The following is a 17,035-nucleotide window of genomic DNA, read 5'->3' on the forward strand; positions in this document are numbered from 1 at the left end:
GAAAATGGCTGAAAGATAATTTATTCAACTAGGCCCTTTCTGAGGTATTGAGTACTTACTGCGTGCAGGATCCTGTGACCAGTGTTCCTCAAAGCTATGTTTTAGAAAGCTTGCTCTGGTGTCCAGTCCAGAGTATACAGCCCAGACGGAGACACAGACCAGTGAGGTAGCTGCTGTGTGTTCGTTTGTTCCATCATTCAATAGGTGTTTGCGGTCAGCCCGCTATGTCTAAAGTACTGGAGGTGAGGCTTGGTTCTGCCTCTCACCTGAGAGACATCAGTCTCCCCCAAATTACAATCCTCTTGTACACTTGCAGTCTGAGACAGACCCTGGAGTGTGGGGAGGGGCTTCAGAAGACCCAACAGGGACAGGACAGGCTGGAAGGGAGGGGCGAGCCTTTGTGGATGGTGAGATGAAGGTCTGGCCCATCTTTTTCTTCTCTAGGGCACACTGGATGGCAGCCATGGCAGGCAGCAGTGGGGACAGCATCACTCGCCGGAGCGTGGCCTCGCAGTTTTTCACGCAGGAGGAGGGGCTAGGCATTGATGTCATGACCACCTCAGAGAGAGTGAGCAGGGAGAGAAGAGCTTGGAGTGGGGGGAGGCACAGCCCCTGTCTGGGCAATGCAGCCCCAGGTTGCAGAGCCCCAGGAGTGCTGAGAGGGCTGGGCTGGCAAGGCTGGCACCACAACCTGCCTCTCCCCCTTCCTTACAGGTGGTCGATCTCCTGAACCAGGCAGCGCTGATCACCAGTGATTCAAAGATCACATTGCTCAAGCAGGTGAGGGGTAGGGGTGATGCTGGACAAGCAGGGCAAGGGGACGGGGCATGGAAAGCGGTGAGAAAGAAGACACTGGTGATAACACTGTCCCCATGTCAGCACCTAGGCTATGCCTGCTGTGCTCAGTGCTGTACAGGCCTGCTCTCGTTTAATTCTCACAAAAGCTCTGAGGCAGGGTGATTCCATCCCTATGAGCCTCAGAGCTTAAATAACTAGTCCGAGGTTACTGTGCTAGGAGCCGGCTAAACTAGGACTGGAATTCCTATTCCAACTCTAAGTCTTGTGCTCTTCAGCTTTGTATTTCCTCTCTGCCAGGGTCCTATCCAGTGGGGAAGATGTGCAGGCACATTACGGAGTGAGCAGAGCTGGGATGGAGGAGTCCAGGGGGCTGTGGGAGCTCAGGGAGCGCTTTCTGGAAGAGGACATCTGAGTTGCGACCTGGAGGATAGGAGAGAAACTGGCCAAGAGAGGGAGGGGAACTTGAGAAACGGACGCAATAGCCGTGCAAAGGCAAAAGAGGATATGGGGGATTTGCAAGGGATGGGGCGCAGGTGTGGGGCAGAGTGGGGCAGGTGGAGTTCAGAGGTTGGGGGGTTAGGTTGCCTAGGTAAGAACCCCAGTTCTACTACTTGCTCAGCGTGTGGCCTTGTGTCGCCTTGTGAGGGGGTGCTGTTTAGGTAACAGCAATAGCACCTTGGGTCATAGGAGCCAGGCCTGTGCAGACACTGGGCTTACGTGAGAATGCCTGTGGGAGGCACTTTTTCCAAAGATCCTGGAAGGTACAAGGACCTCAGGAACGGGTTCCCACTGTCATAAATGCCTCCTGAACTATGGCAGGCAGTGTGGGTGGGGAGGAGAAACAGAAGGAAAGTGGAGAACTGATGGACAGGCTTCAGGAAAGCAGGAGTCCTGCAGCACTGCCCTCCGCTCTTTAGCCCCAGGTGTATCACGTACTCACTGTCCACCAGGACATGTGCCTGGTAAGATCTTAGCAAAGCTTCATGTCAGCCCTAGGGGTTGGTGTGTAAGGTCCCCATTTACAGAAGAGACTCAGGAGAAGCCACTTGCCAGGCCGTGGTAGGGAGTGGCAGAGGCAGGATTGGAGCTGAGTTTATCTGCTGCCTGCCCCCATGCTCCTTTCCCCTGTACACTCCTGTCTGCACTGATAGGACTCCAGTTTTATGTGGGTTTCCTCCTCCCCATCCCCAATCTCCTTCCAGGTCCAGGAACTGATCATCAACAAAGATCCCACACTGCTGGACAACTTCCTGGATGTGAGTGACTGATGGGAGAGATCGGGGGTGGGTGCAGGGCTGAGGGGATGGATCCTGGTGTGACCCTGACCCACCTTCTTCCTGATGTTGGCAGGAGATCATCGCTTTCCAAGTAGATAAGTCGATTGAAGTGCGCAAATTTGTCATCGGCTTCATCGAGGAGGCATGGTATGGGGTGGTGCAGGGAGCCCCTGGGAGTGCCCCTGCTGGAGTCACCCTCTCTGGCTCCCGGCCTGGCCTTGCCCTCAAAATCCTGTGCTCCATTCCTACACCATCTCCTTCCCACGCACAGACTCCCCAGCAAATATTTAATACGGTTACACTTCACATCTATATCATCAGCGAGGACTATTGGCTTTGCCTTCAAAATGTAAACAGCATTTGACCATTTTTTTTTATTAATGTTTTTATTGATTTCAAAGAGGAAGGGAGAAGGAGAGAGAGAGAAACATCAATGATGAGAGAGAATCATCGATTGGCTGCCCCCTGCACACTCCTCCCTGGGGATCGAGCCCGAAACCCAGGGATGTGCCCTGACCAGGAATTGAACTGTGCCCACCTGGTACATAGGTCAGCGTTCAACCACTGAGCAACACCAGCGGGCAGCATTTGACCATTTTCAACCCTTCGCTTGCTATCATGATGGGCTAGGCCATCACTACCTCCTGCCGATGACTTCAGTGGCCTTGTGTTGGGCTTCCCTGCTTCCACTCTCTTTTTTGTTTATTTGAAGTGAAGTTCACATAATATAAAATTAACTGTTGTTAGATGAACAATTCAGTGGCATTTAGTACATTCATAATCTAGTTCCAAAACATTTTCATCCCCCCAAAAGGAAACTCTGTGCCCATTCCCTGCTTCCTCTTGCACACGGCAGACAGTGGTCCTGCCAAAATGTAAATCTGATCCAGGCCCTCCCTGCTCTCAGACCCTCACTGGCCCGCTGTCTCACTTAGATTGAAACCCACACTCCTTACCCTGCTTCCTCTCCTCCTGGCGGCCTTTCTGATCTTCACTTATGTCCCCCGGCCTCCCTGTTGTTCCTGAAAAAATGCACGTCTGCTTCATAGCCTCTCCGCTTGCAAGAGCGTGGCTGCAAGGGACACTCACCTCCAGGGAGCCCCTAGCTCACGCCCTCACGTCCTCTGGTCTTCCTCAGCAGGCCCTTCCTGCCCGAGCCAGCACAGCCCACCCTCCGGTACCCCTTCTGCACCCTTTATAGTGTTCGTGGGATTGCCATGATGCTTCCCCGCAAAAACGTGACGGCAGGACCTCTCTATAGTGTAGACCGCTGGATCGCAGTAGCTAGAACAGTGTTGGCACATAGGAGGGACTGAGTACGTATTTGCTGAACAAAAATTTAACCCTAATAGTAACACATGGAATGCTTGCTCTGCCACACACTCTCAAATCCTGTCCCATTATTGCCTGTAATCTTCACAGGAGCCTTCGGGATGGAGACTATTTGCCTCCTTTTACGGAAAGGGAAACTGAGTCTCAGAATCTTAAAGTGACTTGCTCAAGCTGAGTCATTTCTTCATTAAACATTTACTGAATGCTTTGTGACTGGGAGGAAATAAAATAGCCCTTATTTCGTGAAATTTCTAGTTGTCGGGCATTGCACTAAATGCTTTACCTACTTTATTATTCGGTCCTCAGAAAAATACATTAGTTATTTAGCCCATTGAACCGAAGATAAAACTGACTCAAAAGACATGAGTTTCTTGAGGTCACATAGCCAGTATGTGACAGGGCTGAGATTTTAACCCTTGTCTGTATGAGTAGCAAAAAACCACACAAAATTATTTATTTGGCCACTGTGTGTGCCACTCCTGCTGTGTGCCAGGCATTTGTGTAAGGCTGTGGGAAGATAACAGTGACTAAAAACAGATTTTGTTCTTGCTTTCATGTAGCTGACAGTTGAGTTTCATATTTTTGACTAATTAGCTTAACATTTAATTTCAGGTCGTGATGTGCTGTGAAAATGATGTTCATATTCTGAGCTCTAGGTGTGGCCTTCTTGAATTTATTATATTTATTGAAGGCTTTTCATTCTTTCCTTCAACAAAAAATGAGACTGTGCTAGTACTCAGACTGGAAAAGGTCCCCTCTTTCAGAGCCCTCAGACTTAGGTAAACAAACTAGTAAACAAAACTATGTAAAGCAAAGTGTTTTAAAGTAGCAATGGCTATTAGTCAGTTCTAAGCCCTTCCCATGTATGGTTGCAATTTTCCCAACAAGCTCTGAGGGAGGTACTGTTCTGAGTGAGGCAAAGTTGGTTGCCCAGATTCACACAGTTGTCTGGCTCTGCTTCCCCTTATGTGACTAGCAGGGGCCTAATAGGCCAAAGTGGGGGTTGCATGAGCACCCTAGACAGGGTTCAGGGGCAGCTGTGCCCCAAGGTGCCAGTCATTGTTCTCAGCTCCCAGATGTGCCGGCAAACCAGACGGCTGCACGCCCTAACTTTGTCCACCTCTGTTCCACTCTCCTGACCCACTGACCCTGACTTCCTTTTCCTTGTGGAGCGCAGGTTCCTTTCACCTGCCCGAAGACCACTTTGACCTTGCCCTTGCCCTTTCTCCTCCATCCCTCAGCAAGCGGGACATTGAGTTACTGCTGAAACTGGTCGCGAACCTCAACATGCTCCTGAGAGACGAGAATGTGAATGTGGTGAAGAGGGCCATCCTCACCATGACCCAGCTCTACAAGGTGGCCCTGCAGGCAAGAGCCCCCTCCCCAGCTGGGGCATCCCAGCCTCACGCCATTTACAGGCTCATCTGTCAGAGGTCAAAAGCGGGCTCAGGTCACATTCTTTATGAGTCAGAATGTACTGTCGATCCTTCGGAACAGACAGCAAAGGGATCTAATATTAATGTTGTCTTATGGTCGGGTCACCATTAACCCATCCTTGCATCCATTCACTTATGCTTTCAGCAAACATTCCCCAAGTACCTTCTCTGTGACCAAGATGTGCCAGTCCTGCCTTCATGCTGCTCATGGCCAGTGAGAGAGACATACCCTAAGTAAAGAATCACAGGAATATTATTCTGTGCTGTAGTAAGTGCTGTAAGGAGAACACCACACTGGTGTGATGTTCACTGATGTTCTTGTAAAGATGGATCCATTTAATCTCTGCCTCCACCTCATGAATCAACATTGTTACTCCTTGTCTTGCTTAAGATTCTAGCCTTCATCACTCTGAGTTGTCACTGTGAACCTCATGAGGGCAGGACCGGACTTGTCTTGGTCATCACTGGATCTAGTCCCCAGTACCCCCGGACACAGGGCCAGGATAGAGTTGTAACCTAGTAAATGTTTCCCAAGTGAATTTTTCATCATCATTTATGGGTATCTGGGTAGTAGTAGAGTTGGCAATTGATGTTTCATCTCCATTTCTCTGCCCATTCCTCCCTGGCCTGTTCACAGTGGATGGTGAAGTCACGGGTCATCAGCGAGCTCCAGGAGGCCTGCTGGGACATGATGTCTGCCATGGCTGGGGACATTATTGTGCTGTTGGACTCCGACAATGATGGTGTCCGCACCCACGCCATCAAGTTTGTGGAGGCCTTCATTGTCACCCTGTCACCCCGCATGGCTGACTCGGAGGTGCCCCGACGCCACGAGCAGGATATCAGCCTGGACCGTGTGCCACGTGACCACCCCTATATCCAATACAGTGAGCTTCCCCGCCAGCTGTGCCATCTGTCAGTCACCGCACTGGTCTCCCTCCTCCGCCTCCTCCTCCTCCTCCCCCCCTTCTTGGTTTTTAGTTTCTGGAGACAGTATAATACAGTGGTTAAGCCCTGAACACTAAGTTCAGATCCCAGCTTCACCATTTACATACCGCTTACTACACTCATTGTGTGCACTTGGGCAAGATACTTCTCTCTGAACTTCGTTTTCATTTGTAAAACGGATAGTAATACCCCTTTCACGGGTTTGTAGTGAGGTTCCACGAGGATGTGAGCATTCAGTAAGTGCTAGCTAGTTTTATGGTTTTCCTATTGCAAATTATAAAAGTAGTGCATGCACACTATTAAAGTGTCAAGCAATAAACACGGGTGTAAAGGGAAAAGACCCCACAGTCCTGCTCCCTGGAGATAAGTATTGCTAAGAATAGTGTTTCCTTCCAGGCATTTTCTATGCAAAGACAGATACTTACTTGCCTGTGTATATTCATAGTTTCTGCGTTTGATGACTATTTTGTTTGTAAAAAGCAGGACCATGCTTTCTGTTTTCAGCTGAGAGGCAGTAGAGTGTAGTGGCTTGTGTTTGAATCTCTGCTCTGTCATTGGGCCAGCGACCTGTTTTGTTTCCTCGTTAGTAACTGGGGGCCATTATCTACTTTAGGGGCGGGTAATTAGTATGGCTGACATAGCAAGCATTCCAAAACTGCTGCTTTTCTTCCGTGGCGTTTGACAACCTTTTTAACTCAACTATGTTAGGTTAGATCTTTCCCTATGAAAATCTGCAGTTGCCACTCAGTATTCCATGGTATGGTTATATCCCATCCAATTTTTATTCACTGTTTCAAGTAATGTGGCATCTAGTATGTTTTTGCAAAGACAGATACCACCAAAGTTGTGAGGGGTTGACTTTTTGGAACTGGGTCAAGGAGAGTGGTAGTACAGAGGACTCTTGAGTTCTCTGTGTGTGCATACACATATATACGTACTCAGCATTTACATCAACGTAGTTCATACAGTCGGATTCCTATAGTTGGATATTTACAATTATTTCTACTCGTTCACTGTTGCAAGCCCAGGCTTTGAGCAGTCTTGTCACTACATTTTTATGCTCATTAATAGCCAGTCTCATAAGACTCATCAGTACTAAATGTCCTGTTTCTCAGCCATTCACAGCCATCCACGTACAAGGTCTCTCTCCTATGGCCCCAAAGGTTGCTCTCTCCAGAGTCCTGGGAGAAAGGCTCCCACCAACTGTTCCTCTCTCTCCTTCATTAGATGTGCTGTGGGAAGAGGGCAAGGCAGCCTTGGAGCAGCTTCTCAAGTTCATGGTGCACCCCGCCATCTCCTCCATCAACCTGACTACGGCGCTGGGCTCCCTCGCCAACATCGCCCGCCAGAGGCCCATATTCATGTCTGAAGTGATTCAGGCCTATGAAACCCTGCACGGTAGGTTGCTCCCCTCCCCTCTCCACTGGCTGGCCAGTCTGCTCTTTCTTGAGGAAATGTTAGCTGTAGATAGTGGGCCCCTGAGAGATTTGTCATTAATATAGTAGGTTGTGGACACAAAGAAGGATTTCTACGTCAGCCAGGAGTCTTTCAGTTGCATGTGACAGAAGCCTGGTTCAAAGCTGGCTTTAATATTGAGGTGCCTGTGGGTGAAATGACATGATGTCTATGAAATACCTTAAAATATTATAGCCTCTCCCCCTTCCCCCAAAACACAAGGAGGATAAGTGGGCCAAAATAAGCAAAATGTTGAGGGGTACATGTTGATTCATTGTACGTTTTCTCTACCTTTGTGCATGTGTCAAAACTGGAAAGTTGAATTGAGATGTGAGTGTGTGCGGGTCATAGATCTGTCTCCATTTGTTGGCTCTTATTTTCTCCATGTTGGATTTGTTCAGTGTCTCTTCCCTTGGGGTAGCAAAGATGGCCCCTGGTAGCTCCAGGCTTCCATTCTGTTCACTTGGCAACCCCAGAAGAGAGTGTCTCCTTCCCAGTCATTCCAGCAGATGTCCGCCACCTAATGCTCATTGTTTCTGATTGGCTGAGAAGAGATTACAAGCCTATCTCTGCACCAATCACAGTGGCTAAGGGATTGCTGCGATCTTACTGGTCCTGAGGCTTTGCCCACTTGGACTGAGAATGGAGCCAGGGTGGTTCCCTCAAAGGAGAATGGGAGTGTTGTTGGCTGAGGAAGGGGGGAAGGACACGGGGCAGGCAAAGTTACAGGCATCCTCTTTTGCTCTGGAACAGGGGAGGCTCACTCATCAAGGTGACTATTAGGCATTCCAAAGTCATTCTGGTGGCAGGGACCAGCCGTGAACTGTTGTAGCAGTTCATTTGGGACATTCTGGAGGTGAAGGTGATGATTATAGTCATCCCCAGGGAAGGCATATTAGAATTTCCAGACCAGAGATAGAGGGAGATGAGACTTAAGGTTAATAAAAGGAAGGGTAAGTTTTCTGTCTGCATTAAGGTTGACTTATACTGATGGAGACCTCTCAAGGGTTTTAAGCATAAGCTTATAAAGGTGGAAGGCCACACATTAGATTTGAGAGTGAAGGAACTTTTCTAGGAGATGCCTGCAACCACTGCTGGGCTTGGGAAGTGAGACTAAGGCCGCATGAGCTCTGTCCACAGCAGAAAGCTCCTGTTTCTTTCCTCAGCCAACCTGCCCCCGACACTGGCCAAATCTCAGGTGAGCAGCGTTCGCAAGAACCTTAAGTTGCACCTGTTGAATGTGCTAAAACACCCAGCCTCCTTGGAGTTCCAGGCCCAGATCACCACACTGCTCGTGGACCTGGGCACACCTCAAGCAGAGATCGCCCGCAATATGCCCAGCAGCAAGGATGCCCGAAAGCGACCTCGAGACGATTCGGATTCCTCGCTCAAGAAGATGAAGCTAGGTGAGCTGAGGAGCCAGGTCTGGTCTGGTGGGAGGGGAGACAGGGACCGACCATGGTTAAAGTGTTTAGTTATCTACATTAAACTATAAGCTCCATTTTATTAATGTTATAAATTACATTGTGTAAATATGATGACATAATAATATCAGAATAGGATTATTGAGTGTAGAATGTACTTTAAAGTAATTAAGAATTCAATTATATAGAAATGAACAAGTTAAAAATAGTCTCCCTCTTGTCCCTCTGTCCAAAAGTGACCACTCCCCAAGTATGAACACTACCCTCACATGTGTAGAATTCTCTTTTGTTTCATTTAAGTGGATTTTCTTTTGAAGTAATTTTTTTTCCCCAATATGTCTTCATTGATTTCAGAGAAAGCAAGGGAGAGGGAGAGAGAGATAGAAACATTAATGATGAGAGAGTCCTTGATCGGCTGCCTCCTGCACGCCCCTAACTGGGGACCAAGCCCGCAACTCTGGCCTGTGCCCTGACTGGGAATCAAACTGGGATCTCCGGAATCCTAGGTCGATTCTCAGCTGCTGAACCACACCTGGCTGGGCTGAAATAATTTTTTAGTGGTTGTCTTCCATGGCAACCTTCCTGACTCCAAAAACTTTGTAAAAATTACTCATGTTTGTTCTAGAACATGCATCTATTTGTTGCGGTAATGGTTATGGAAACATGTCCTTCTGCATTTATTAGCGGGTGTTCTCTGTAGGAAGTTGTTTCCTTCTCACTTTGTTATTCCTATGCATTTGTGGGTTCTTATTATTCTCGGGGTTATAATCCATTACCGTTGTCATTCATTTTGTTACCCAAATTGCCTTATATTAAACCTTTGAGCTGGCTGCTATGTCCCTTTAATGTATCCCATAACTTTTTTTGAGCATGTCTTATTTTCAACATAAGATATTCTAGCCCATCTTGTACTTGCCTTAGCCCAACCTTGGAGTCAACCATTTCTCTAAGGAGCCCTGGTTTCTTTTAGGTGGGGAATAGTTTCAGAAGTCAAATCTGGGCTCCGGATGTGCCCATTGCTCCTGGGTGCATTTAAATTCTTTATGGCCATTGCCAAATTGTTTTCCAAAACACTGCACTGGAGGTTACACGCTCCACTCTTACTGGCCCTAGACATTCTGTAACCCTCTGGGCATAAACTGTGTCCTGGGTGTGTTTGTTTCTGGCATGCATTGGAGTCAGGCTGCACATTGTTTTACATTTAGTACCATTTGCATTTCTGTGAGGTGCCCACTCTATTGAGCTGTTCAGCTTTTTGTAGTTGAATTGCATATGCCCTTGGTTAATGCAGCTGCAAACTTTTTAAAATGACTGCGTAACATTTCATCTTGTTTTTGCCGTAAACTACTTGAATCATCACCCTGTTGAACATTCCAACTTTTCCATTTTTATAAATACAGCTTCAAGGAACGTGATTGTTCATAAAAGCTTTTCTCCTAAGGTTCAAATGATCAGCGTTTTTCCTTGAGCTGGAGCCACTGTGCTTGTATTCTGCCAGCCTGTTAACTGTGATGGAGGCGGTGTTCTGTTCCTTTGTGCTGTCAGTGCCGCAGGGAATTAATTCTCTGTACATCTTACCTTGCATGTAGCTGTAGGTTTTAGGGTAGGTACCTAGAAGTGGGATCTCCCTGTCGAAGAGGAGTGCACGTTTAAAATTCCCCACTAACAATTGCCCTTCCAAAAGGCTGTACCAGTTTACATTTCCACAGTCCACACCCCTACCAACACCATCACTACCAGCCTTTTTATTTTTTGTCAGTCATAGAGGCAAAAATGCTCTTATTAGGTTGTTTTTACATTTCCCTGAGCCTGGGGAAGTTGAGCGCTATTTCAAAGATAGAGGCTTTTAAACAGTAAAGTTCTGGAAATTATTAGTTAACCAATTTTCATCTTGGAGCTTAGTGTGATCAGCTGGGCTTGGCTGGCTTATTCCCATTTTCCAGGTGAGAACTGAGGCCTAGAGAGAGGCAGTTAGTTCCCCAGGGTCATATGGCCCTTTGATGGCAGAGCCAGGCCTGCAACCCAGGTCCTGGTCCACTGCACTGCTCCTTTCCGCTGAGGCTGCCTGCAGGCGGGGGCTACTGGGCTCCCTAGGAGGAGGGAGGACCTGTTGCCTTTCTAGAGCCAGCATCTTGTCTCCTTCCCTATCCCAGAGCCCAACCTGGGGGAAGACGATGAGGACAAGGACTTGGAGCCAGGCCCGTCGGGGACGTCGAAGGTCTCAGCCCAGATCTCAGGCCAGTCAGACACGGACATCACAGCCGAGTTCCTGCAGCCTCTGCTGACACCCGACAATGTGGCCAATCTGGTGAGGAAGGGTGGGGGCTGTTCCCCGCAGGGCAGGGAGGAGGGGCCTGTAGTCCTTTTCCTGACTCCAGTCCACACTCCTCACCTCTCCAGATGTAGGCCCTCCCAACCTTGAATGGACCTCTTCTCTGATCTTTACTCCTTCAGGGGGTCACTTGTCACTACCCCTTATAGTCCCTCTTCAGGTGGTCTGAGTTCCCATCTAAACCCACTCACTCTCTCTCCTCTCCTTGGAAGGGGCAGGGGATCTATTGACTGGAGAGTAAACCTCAGGACTTGTGTGCTAAGTGGTATGGGATTGGCATTGGGAGGCAGGATGGCCAACATTTTCCTCGGATTCTCAGAGGTACCCTGCTCCGCAGAAAGAACTGTGGGTTTGAGTTGACTGGGGGTGGGGGAGGAGTGGGTCTCACATCAGTCCTCGGGCTATAGCAGCTTCCAGACCTTCCTGTTGGGTACTCGTGGAAGAATTCCTCTTCCCAAACTTGATAGCATCACACTTAGCCTTTCCTGCTCTGCCTGGAGACTCCAAGGGGTTTAGTTGTTGGGTGGATGGAGTGGAATTTCTGTCATGATGGTGGGGGGGAGTTTTCTCTCCAGGTCAGATCTCTGGTGTGCTCCAGGCCTGGGTATGCAGCCATCTCCTGCATCTTTCTCTCCTCGGATGTTCCACAGGCATCTCAGACTCAACATGTCAAAACTGAACTTGTGAAATTTCTCTCTACACTCCTCTACAGGCCCGTGACCCCTCCTGTGTACTTGGCACACCAGCCTCCTAGTTTCCAAGCCAGAAACCTGGGAGTTAAGCTCTTTGCCTCCCCACAGGCCTTCCTCTCTTCTCCATCCCTAGGCCCCTGCCTGGTCCAGGCCCCACCCTTTCATCCGGAGCACCACCCACCTACTCCCTGGCTCTGGCATCTTTTTCTTTTTTTAAAAAAAATATATCCTTATTGATTTCAGAGAGAGAGATAGAAACATCAATGATGAGAGGGTCATTGATCGGCTGCCTCCTGCACGCCCCTGACTGGGGATCAAGCCCACAACCCGGGCCTGTGCCCTGACCGGGAATCAAACCTCGATCTCCTGGATCCTAGGTCGATGCTCAGCCTCTGAGTCATGCCCGGCTGGGCTCTGGCATCTTTCTAACATACTAGTCATGACTCTTCCCTGTTCAAATCCCTGCCATGGCTCTGTTTCTTTGTAGGTAAAACCTAAGTTCAACTTGCCTTAGGCGCTGTCTGGTTTGGCTTCCATTAACTTGCACCTTCCTATCCTCATCACACTCTGGGAAATTGTCCTTTTCAAATAATTGCCAGAAGTTGTTTGTAGGATTCTTACACTTTTACAATATGTGCTGTCTCTGTAGTAATGTGCCGCTCTCTTCTCCCTCGTACTGTATCCTTGCCTTTTTTTTTTTCAGTCTTCCCGTAGATTTGCTTGATTCCCAAGAACTGGGTCTTAAGTTTTGTTGGTATTCTTTTGTAACCTTTTCTGTTTTATTTCTGTTGCCTTTTTTTCTTTCTTACTACTTTCTTTGAATGTTTTTCCCCAAAGTTTTAAATTAAATGCTTGGCTTATTAGTTTTCTGTCTTCTTTTCCAAGATAAACATTTAAGGATTCGATTTTCCATCTAAGTAGCGTTTTGGCTGCATCCCACACATTTTGATTTATAGTTAGGAGGCTCATTATCTTTTTGTTGTAATTATTTTATTGTTTAACGTATGCATTTAAACTTCCAAGCTTGAACTTTCAAACTCCCTAGTTTGAAATTATCTTTTGTTACCATTTCCTGACAGGCACTGATATGCTCTGTTAGGACACTAATTTTTTTTTAAGTTAACTTCTGGTCCATATTATAGTCTTTACTGAACCTCCTTTTGCTCTCAGGGCAGGGTACCAGCTCTGCTGCCTCGTAGCCTCCGCCCATGCTGTTCCTGTACCTGGAATACATATCCCCTCCCACAGCAAGACTTCACCCTTTGCCAGCCTGATTCTTACCCTCCTTTTCAGTTCTTAGCCTAGGGGCCAGTCCCACAGGGAGCCAGAGCCATTGCTGGCCCTCGTGATGTATCTTATGGCACCCTTCACCTTCCCCTTGTCACGCAGCACACTGCATCATTATTTGTTTTCCCTCTGACTCCCACAGGAGTCTGAGCTCCATGTGAGCAGACCCAGGTCTTAATCACTACCATTTCTCTAATGGCCTGGGCATAGAGCCAGTACTTGTCAAGTCACTGAGTAAGGAAAGGCTCCTCTTCCTCATCCCACAGGTCCTCATCAGCATGGTGTACCTGCCTGAGGTCATGCCTGCCTCCTTTCAAGCCATCTACACCCCAGTGGAGTCAGCAGGCACTGAAGCCCAGATCAAGCACCTGGCTCGGCTCATGGCCACACAGATGACGGCTGCAGGACTGGGGCCAGGTGAGTGTCACGTGGATCTGACCTGAACCAGGGGTTGGCCCTGTGCCCCCTGGTTTCTCCTTGCTGGAAGAGCCCCTCCTTGTGGTGGAGCAGATGAAACTCACATGAGAATTTAGATGTTAACAATTACAGGTCCCATAGATCTCTTGAGTGCTCCAGGCCTTGGACTTTGAAATCCAACAGACCTGGGTTTGGGGTCTGAGTTGAATCAGACTGTCTCAGCCACTCAGTAGCTGTGTGACTTGGACTCAGTTTCTTAATGTCTCTGAGCCTCAGGTGTTTCCCCATTTCAACAGTACTGCTGAATTACAAATTATGTTCAGTGGAACACACAAGTCTTGCATACGGTACACCTTAGTGAATTTTCACAAAGTGAGCTCACCAGTGTAACTCCCACCCAGATGAAGATGAAGTGGGAGGAGATGCACATTTCTACTACTTGGAAAAGTGCCTTCTTGCTCCCTTCTGGTCAGCACTCCCACATCCTCCCTCCAGAGATAATCACTGGTCTGATTCCTGTGTCCGTAGATTAGTTTTTTCTCATCTTGAACTTCATGTAAATGGGATCATGGAGAGTCTGGCTTCGTTTGCTCAGCAGAAGTTTTTGAGATGGATCATGTTGTCATGTGAACCAAGAGTTTATTTTTTCTTGCTCAGGATTACTCCCTTAGGTGAATAGGCCACCATTTGTTTATCCACCGTCCTGCTGATGGACCTGTGGGTTGTTTTCAGTTTGAGGCCATTGTGAATAAAGCTGCTTTCAACATTTGTGTGTGTTTCGATGCACACGTGCCCTCATTTATCTTGAGTGTATAGCGGAATTGTTGGGTTGTGTGTTAGGGTGTCTTTGTTGCCATTAGATACTGTTCATCAGCTTTGCAAAGTGACTGTTCCGTTAGCTAACCCTCCAGCAGTGAATGGCATTTCTAGTTGGAGCCTCAGTTGTTGTGTTGCAGTGATTAAAAGCCCACCTGTTCCAGAAATGGGTTTCGCAGGTTTAAATGAGTTGTGTGTATACAAGACTTAGAATAGAGCCTGGCACGCAGGAGTTCCTTGGATGGGAGCACGTGGGTCTGAAATGCCTGGAGCCTGTTTGCTGCCTCCCTTTCAGGTGTAGAGCAGACCAAGCAGTGCAAGGAGGAGCCCAAGGAGGAGAAGGTGGTGAAGCCAGAGAGCGTCCTGATCAAGCGACGCCTGTCAGCCCAGGGCCAGGCCATCTCGGTGGTAGGCTCCCTGAGCTCCATGTCCACTCTGGAGGAGGAGGCACCCCAGGCCAAGAGGAGGCCAGAGCCCATCATCCCTGTCACACAGCCCCGGTGAGTCCCCCTGCAGGTGCTGGTATAAGACTGGGGGCCTGCGTGTGTGTGTTTGAAACAGATAAACAGAAGTAGGTCTGGACAAGGGTCTTTCTGAATCCAGCATCAGTGCCATAACCACTAAGCCTTAGTTTTCTTTTACATGAAAACATCCTCTTACGTATAAAATTGGGATGATAGTGTCTGTCTCTAAGGATCAAGAGAGAATTAAATTGAGTTCTGTCGCAATTAGATAATTAACTCTTGGGCTGAGAGTGACTGTGTCCTAACATAAGTGCTGCTGGTTATACCCAAAGTCCAGCCAGTCCCTACCCAGTGTCCAGTCAGTGCTTGCTAGCGGCAATGCCTGACCTGCTGCCCCTCCAGGCTCTCTGTTCCCCTCTTGTTATTCCTCAAACAGCCAAACAGGTCCCCGCTTGAAGGCCTCACCTTCCCGTTCTCCCTGCATAGACTCTGTGCGCCTCCTCCCCTCCCTTCATTCAGACTTCCACTCCCCATGGCCCGTCTCCTATGGCCACTCTCCCCGAGACTCCCTTTACAAAAACAAGAGCGTTCCCCTCATTAGCTGTGCTTTGCTATCCCCCAGAGTCACAGGGGCCTTGGAGAGGCAGTGTGGGGTGTGTCTGTGTGGCCTGGAGAGTCACCGGTGGGCCCGAGCTCCAGAAAGGATGTTCCAAGTCTGTGTCCCTGTTTGTCTCTCCCACGTAGGTTGGCAGGTGCCGGAGGGCGCAAGAAAATCTTCCGTCTGAGCGATGTACTGAAGCCCCTGACTGACGCCCAGGTTGAGGCCATGAAGCTGGGTGCTGTGAAGCGGATCCTGCGGGCTGAGAAGGCTGTGGCCTGCAGCGGGGCGGCCCAGGTATGCCCTGTCCCTCGATGTCCATTTTTCTAGTCCCTGTCCCCAGAGCCTACCTCAGAGCAGAGGGACAGGCCCCTCCCTGGCTCTGATTCCCAGCTCAGCCTCTCACCAGCCACAGGGCCTTGGGGCAGCCACTTCTCCCAGCCTCCCTTCTGTCCTCCATAAAATGGAGGCAGTGGCCGCAGCTCCGCACAGGTGACGGAGGAAGAAGCGTGGACCCACATATGCTCTCACTGAGCACAGGGCTGGCTGCAAGGAAGAGCCCTGTGCATGAGGGCCGCTGTTGTGTTCTTCTCTGTGGTTAACACTGTTTTTATTTTTAATATTTAGATTCACATATACCTGTTTTAAATCCCAATTCTGTCACTTGCTGGCATTGTAACCTCAGTCAAGTGACTTTTCTCCCATTTTTTGAAGTTTGTTTTTAATTAACCAAGTAGTACATGAACATACTCTCTGTTAAAAAATATCTCCAGGCTATAGAGATATCTGCATCCCATCCCCCTCCCTAGACAGGTTCGGGGAATCCGTCAAGGCCTTTATCTTTGTATTTATGAGCACAACTCCTAGGAACTCATCACTTTATTCTCTGATGATTGATTTTTTTTCTCTCTTTTCATTTCCCCCCCCACAAATGGAACCTACTATGCATAAGGTTCTTCAGCTTGTCTTCCTCACTTAATACCGGGTCTGCACTGGGGTTCTCTGAGCCTGGGCGGGAGGAGTTCCAAGGCACGATCATGGCATGCCTGGGATTGCCCACCCCCACGCCGACAGGCTCGCTCTCCTGTCAGGTGCGCATAAAAATCCTGGCCAGCCTGGTCACGCAGTTCGACTCAGGCCTGAAGACTGAGGTCCTGTCCTTCATCCTGGAGGACGTGCGGGCCCGCCTGGACCTGGCTTTCGCCTGGCTCTACCAGGAGTACAACGCCTACCTCGCAGCCGGTACCTCAGGCACCCTGGACAAGTACGAGGACTGCCTCATCCGCCTGCTCTCAGGCCTGCAGGAGAAGCCAGACCAGAAGGACGGGTGAGGGGGCGGCCCTGTCCCTGAGTGTCCCTTCCTGTGTCCTGCCTGTCCTTTCTGGTTCCTGACCACTGCCTCCTTCACCACCCCCCAAGTCAGTCCTCCATCTGCCTGTCCCGTGTCTCCTCGACCCACTGGCTGGAGGCCTGTACAAGGTGCGCTCAGTCGTACACCCTGAGCTTGATTCCCAGCTCTGCCGTTTGCTCCCTGACTGACCCATGTCATTCACGCTCTGGGCCTCCACTTTCTCATCTGTGAGTAACAGTGCCTGCCTTATAGGCTCGCTTTGGATGGTGACTTTTCTCCATCCCTATCTCCTGCCTGAACTGGTTCTGTACATTCCTCTGTGTTCTTGGCCTCCAGCTTATCTATCTGTTCTCCACACAGCAGCCAGGGGACACTGTATATGTAAACCTTGTCTTGTTACTTCCCCAC

The 17,035-nt window shown here is 49.0% G+C and overlaps 1 protein-coding gene across 4 annotated transcripts in view; it reads left to right on the forward strand.

The window, feature by feature from the left end:
- Window positions 1–17,035, forward strand: part of SYMPK (symplekin scaffold protein) — a 33,624-nt gene that overhangs the window by 4,482 nt on the left and 12,107 nt on the right. The window contains exons 2-15 of one of the 4 annotated variants that reach the window (XM_081118854.1): window positions 445–568; window positions 715–780; window positions 2,001–2,054; window positions 2,149–2,222; window positions 4,649–4,775; window positions 5,481–5,730; window positions 7,019–7,189; window positions 8,413–8,444; window positions 8,520–8,652; window positions 10,824–10,978; window positions 13,248–13,398; window positions 14,510–14,714; window positions 15,423–15,573; window positions 16,368–16,603. In XM_081118854.1, coding sequence (XP_080974980.1) covers window positions 455–568; window positions 715–780; window positions 2,001–2,054; window positions 2,149–2,222; window positions 4,649–4,775; window positions 5,481–5,730; window positions 7,019–7,189; window positions 8,413–8,444; window positions 8,520–8,652; window positions 10,824–10,978; window positions 13,248–13,398; window positions 14,510–14,714; window positions 15,423–15,573; window positions 16,368–16,603 — 1,919 coding nt within the window. In that variant the 5' untranslated portion in view covers window positions 445–454. Of the gene's footprint in view, window positions 1–444; window positions 569–714; window positions 781–2,000; window positions 2,055–2,148; window positions 2,223–4,648; window positions 4,776–5,281; window positions 5,363–5,480; window positions 5,731–7,018; window positions 7,190–8,412; window positions 8,653–10,823; window positions 10,979–13,247; window positions 13,399–14,509; window positions 14,715–15,422; window positions 15,574–16,367; window positions 16,604–17,035 lie in introns of those variants that run through there. The other 3 variants (XM_081118853.1, XM_081118855.1, XM_081118856.1) reach the window with 3 other exon arrangements.

This window comes from Miniopterus schreibersii (genome assembly GCF_964146895.1).
Source record: "Miniopterus schreibersii genome assembly, chromosome: 18".
In the NCBI taxonomy this organism is placed as follows: Eukaryota; Metazoa; Chordata; class Mammalia; order Chiroptera; family Miniopteridae; genus Miniopterus; species Miniopterus schreibersii.